Below are 5,759 nucleotides of genomic sequence, written 5' to 3' on the forward strand. Positions count from 1 at the left end.
GTAGCAGAAGTTGTGAGTTCAGTAAACTTCCTTCCTTCACTTGACGCTGACCCTTGTGTTGCGCTACATGTCTGTTCCCTGGTCAGGCGGTCCCTGCTCATCTCTTCCCGCTAATGAGTCCCTGCACTAGCGTTCATTCTGCCCTGAGGAGGCAGCGCTGCTCGGAGTCCATATAACAATCCTCATGTCTCGTAAACACAATGACGACTGAGGCTCTTCCCAAACAGCCATTACCCCCACCCACTCTCAGCAGCAAACCGCTTTTGGCAGTTTACAGGACCTTAAAGGATGATGTTCTTTCATAAATATAAAATTCATTGACAGAAAAAGTACTATTAGCCTACTTCTTCACCCGTTTACATAACTGAAAAAATAAATACTCTGACAGGGTCTATGCTGCAGGATAAATACTGTTTTACCAATAATATTTCTATACTTTACAATAAAAGATATTAATGCAGGTTTTTGTTTACCTTATCTGATTCCCTAGATTTACCCTGTATTAACTATCATTGCTACATGGCCAATTCATAGCTCCACCTTTTTAATCCCCTCGATCTGGTCATGTGAACAGATTGTTGTCCAATTCACATAATAAATGCATGTGCACTTAACTTATAACCCTGATTCTTACATTTGCCCCAATATTATGTCATCCAATTTCACTGTAAGAGCAAAATGTCCTCATGACCCAAACACATATGAATCACAAGCTGTCAAGGTCGGGTCACGCACACACTCGAGCTCTATCTCATATGTGACACAGAAGCCCCAGAATGGTTCCATGATGATAGTGATACTGGTGGAGATGCTGTAATGAAGTTTGGTCTATCTGTAAAAGCAGGAAGGAAACATCTCAGGTACAGTCCGCTGTTATCATGCAGTCTAATGGAGTCACTTACAGGGTTTCAGCAGTGTGTAACAACTCTCGTGGTCTCATCTAAGTGTCTTTACATTGATTTTCTGATCAGAATACATCAGTTAATCACATTTGTTATGCTGTGTTCATTTTCCTTTTTAACATAATACTAACTGGAATGATACTTTGCCTTAATTGTGGTGTTTTGCAGTCAGTTTGTCTGACTGGAGCTATTTTAAAAACACAACCCATTACGAATACAAAAGAACATTTGCGTATGATACATTGTTTAGTAGATGCTTTTATCCAAAGCACCTAACTGCAACATAGGGGCAGGATTGTTAGCGTGGGTGGCCCCAGAGGAAATCTGTCAGAACTCACAGAGCAGGTCAATCACAAAGCACAAATTATTCTGCACATAACAATTTATTTAGACATCGAGAATTTGTCCTGCTTTGACACTAAAACCATGGTTTCACAGACAAACACAAATAAACACAAGCAAGACACTCATGAACATTCAGTAGCTTTCCAAATGGAAATCCAAATGTGCAACTCTTGGCAGCACCTATTTCATATCCAGGAGCAGAGAGGTTTTTAGGAAATGACTTGTATTTATGCCTGCAGGACCAAAACAACTACTTGACATTTTTGAATTGGCTCTCAGGCACAAATGAGATACTCTCAAAGGGCATTAAGTGACTTTCAAGGCCAAATGGAAAACCTAAATTAAATCACTTGAGGTACAGGTGGCCCTGTCTGGTCAGATTGGATCAGACTTAAGATTTTCAGCGCTGTTAATATCTTTACACAAAAATAGAGATGTTTCTGACCTTACATTAGTCGGTTGAAAAAGTTTTTTAAATACAGTTCATACAAGAAGCATCATATCTCAAATGAAATGATACTGTAGCAGTTGATTTGCAGATATGAAACAACACCTACTCTGCAGATTGACAGATAAACTCCAAACCAGCTTCAGCTTGTTTTTCCTGATATGAGTGTGTGCTGTTCATATTTAAACACAGCTTCTGCAGCCTTTATTTGCCCACCTGTTCATCCTAAACACCTGAGCCAAGCTGCAAGCTCAGAACCACGCCATCACCTGCCAGCTGTTTACACGCTCAGTTACACATGATTTAGCATCTGGGACTGAGTGGGCGGATAAATCCACACACTGGCACAAATTCAGAAGTATCAAAAATAGTTGTATAGAAGCCGATTGTCTCATTATGTTTCTCAGTACCAGGTGTCGTACAGATGTGACCCACGCCTGAACCATCTATGAGAAGGAGAACCAACAGGAAACAGAATGGAGACCGTGAATTCATCCCACGTCACCAACATCAGCAGCGTGGATAACAGCAGCCTCTTCTCCGGGAGTCCGTACACGACGGTGGAGATAGTGCTCATCGTCCTGGTGGCTGGATTTCTGAGTCTGATCACCGTCATTGGAAACATCCTGGTCATGCTCTCCATAAAGGTTTGACTTTTTCTTGTTTTAGTTTCTGCAGCATCCGTCTCTGAACACCTGAGAAAGCACAGCCAGATTAGGAGATATGACTTTCAGCGTGTGCACTCCCTCGAAGAGTTGTAATCTAATAGAAAAGAGAAAACACAATTTAAGTTTTACAGAAAAAGATTAAAATCTGACTGCCGGCTCCTTATTGTTTCTCTGAAGGTAAACAGGAACCTGCAGACCGTCAACAACTACTTCCTGTTCAGCCTGGCCTGTGCAGACCTCATTATCGGTGTCTGCTCCATGAACTTCTACACCGTCTACATTGTGATTGGCTACTGGCCTTTAGGAGCTGTGGTCTGCGACCTTTGGCTGGCTGTTGATTACGTCGTCAGCAACGCCTCGGTCATGAACCTGCTCATCATTAGCTTTGACCGTTACTTCTGTGTCACCAAGCCGCTCAGCTACCCAGCACGCCGCAGCACCAAGATGGCCGGCCTGATGATCGCCGCTGCCTGGGTGCTGTCCTTCATCCTGTGGGCTCCGGCCATCTTGTTCTGGCAGTTCATCGTGGGTGGGAGAACCGTGCTGCCAGGTGAGTGCTACATCCAGTTCTTCTCCAACCCGGCAGTTACATTCGGGACGGCCATAGCAGCCTTTTACCTGCCAGTGGCCATCATGATCTACCTCTACTGGCGCATCTCCAAGGCCAGCCGCAGCCGCGTGAGGAGGGACAGCAGGAAGACCTCGGGGACCAGTTTGGGGGAAGGCCACTCTCACAGCCCGGTGGACACATGTGAGACCCAGAGCAACTGTGTCGAGACAAGGGAGCCTCAGGAGGAGTCTGGAGGAGGGAAGGCGAAGGAAATGTTGCAGCAGCAGAACGGAGGTGGTCCCTGCAAGAAAGAGAGGAGTGACCAGACGGACTCTGAAGGCGTCCAAGCTTCTACATCTAAAGATACGACCGCTGTACCTGTATCAGCACAGACAGGATCAAGCGGAGGGAAAAAGACAAATCAAACTCCATCCCCACAGAGCTCAGGGGTGGACAGGCAAAGTCTGGTCACAAGGACACTGGTCAAGGTAAATGTTTGTTTGCTAAAACCACAAAACCGCACTGTGTTGCTTTTACAGATGGAGCAACTGCATTTTATAACGAGTTCATGCTAAACCATTTCCAAAGTCGTCGGACCGCTGTACAGTTCACACTACATGACTTGACATGATCGGGAGTCTTGTAGTTGTCGATTTCATACAACATGACTGACTGGTGACGGGGGGATCTTTCACCCTCAAACCAGTATGTCTGATCCAATCTGATGGGCTGTAGTAGTCACAGATTAATTCTAGGTGATGTGTCGGCGAGCCTCTTAAAGTTAAAGAGCTCCACCTGGTGATTGGCGGCTGCTGATCGAAAACCAATTTGGCTCCAGAATTTGTCAGCTGGTTCGAAAATCATGCTAAGAAATCGTGTGGTGTGATCTATAGGTAAACGTGTCCAAAAGAAGTTTGTAAAATACGATAAAATTGAATAAAATAAAGCTTTTCTTCTGTTAATCTCATTTTCCAGGTAACAAAGCAGAATGCTGTGGCAAAGTGGAAGAGGAAGGGCATTTCAACCAGGGAGAAAAAGGTGACGCGCACCATCATGGCCATCCTGGTGGCTTTTGTTGTCACGTGGACACCGTACAACGTGATGGTCCTGATCAACACCTTCTGCTCCGTCTGCATCCCAAACTCACTGTGGACCATTGGCTACTGGCTCTGCTACATCAACAGCACCATCAACCCATGCTGCTACGCCCTCTGCAATGCCACCTTCAAAAATACATTCAAGCACCTGCTTCTGTGCCGGTACAAGAAAATACGCACAGCACGATGAGCGTTAAAACACTGACTCACGTGTGTGATGGAGTCAAAATAATGTGATTGTGAGATGACACTAATATTGGAGCGAACCCACTGCTGAAATACAGAGTAGGTGTGTTCTCACTGTTCACTTGCTCCATTTCTTTTTTCGACATATTGCCGGGGTTCTCCTGGGTTTGAAATTCATTATAATACTTACATTCTAATGACTTGTTTGACAGGATCCCTCCAACACGAGCTTGAGCAGTATGTTGTTTGATATGCAACCGTTTTTTACCTCAGCATTAAAAGTGTAGTTAATGTGATACAAACGTAAGTCTACTGTAAAAAGAAGAAACATAGAAATATGAAAAATACACTGTGTTGTTGACATGTTGTTGCATAAAGTGAAACTGAGCTGTGGTACTGAAAAAACCTGCTTGACCCAAGACGAGAGAAAACGTGTGTGTGTGTGTGTGTGTGTGTGTGTGTGTGTGTGCGTGAGTGTGTGTGTGTGTGTCTGAGTGTGTGCATGTCTCCTAAAAAAAAAAATGTACTAGGTCATATTATGGTTATTATGACATCTGTAATTATGACATCTGTAATTAGTCCATGTAGTTGTGAAATGAGCCTAAATGTGAGATTAGTCCAGATCTTTTCCTTCTGTCCTGAATGTTATATTATCTGTTTCCTGTCAATAAAAGACATCATGATAAAACATTTAATAATGCATTTTTTTTTGTCATAAACGTTATATAATGTGCCATGGATTAAACATATTGATGGAAAGAATAAATGATGACTTTGAAATAAGAACATATATTACAGAGACGGCCATATTAGCATGTTTTTCTGTGGATGCACCTTAGCAACATGTACTATAAAGTAGACTGAGGTTAGTGATGTAATTTCAGGTTTAAACCTGGGATTTCAGGGTTTTCAGGTTTCAGATGGTGGTTGACTTCTTCACCACGGTAACTCGTGTTATGCACCTGATCTGCTCCCAAGGTTAAATTCAGATGAATGGATCAAAGCAGCCCAAGACAAATCAGATTGCTAGAAACCTATCATACAGAATCCTGACAGGGACACAATAGCTTCCAACAAAGGATAATGATATTTAAATTGAATTGCTGACAAGCAATCATGCAAAACCATGAAAAGTCCTAAAATCAACAAAGGGTCCTATATTAAAAATCTGTCCAGCCGCCCAGGGAGATATATTTATACCCATCGTCTTTTAACACCACAGACTGAAATTCCTGCACTGGATAGAAATGAGAATTTGGCTAAAGAGAGAGAGAGAGAGAGAGAGAGAGAGAGAGAGAGAGAGAGAGAGAGAGAGAGAGAGAGAGAGAGAGAGAGAGAGAGAGAGAGAGAGAGAGAGAGAGAGAGAGAGAGAGAGAGAGAGAGAACAGGACAGGACACAGTGTCCCTCTCTCACTGCTCCACCCTCTGGACTGGGTGTCAGAAAACCTCCTGCTTCCCATCAGACACAGCAACAGAACAAAGGGAAGTAAACTGAATTCCTCCCACAGTCTGACCACAGACACAAGAATGGACAGAAGGTTTCTCTGTCTCAACTGTGGGAAA

The 5,759-nt window shown here is 43.4% G+C and overlaps 1 protein-coding gene across 1 annotated transcript; it reads left to right on the top strand.

Annotated features, from left to right (window-relative positions):
* The first annotated feature begins 2,171 nt into the window (after positions 1-2,171).
* On the top strand, positions 2,172-4,200 carry LOC133009505 (muscarinic acetylcholine receptor M2-like). The gene is made up of 3 exons (XM_061077020.1): positions 2,172-2,342; positions 2,541-3,401; positions 3,889-4,200. The coding sequence occupies exons 1-3, from the start codon at positions 2,172-2,174 to the stop codon at positions 4,198-4,200; spliced, it is 1,344 nt and encodes a 447-aa protein (XP_060933003.1).
* The last annotated feature ends 1,559 nt before the right edge of the window (positions 4,201-5,759 follow it).

This window comes from Limanda limanda, chromosome 8 (genome assembly GCF_963576545.1).
Source record: "Limanda limanda chromosome 8, fLimLim1.1, whole genome shotgun sequence".
In the NCBI taxonomy this organism is placed as follows: Eukaryota; Metazoa; Chordata; class Actinopteri; order Pleuronectiformes; family Pleuronectidae; genus Limanda; species Limanda limanda.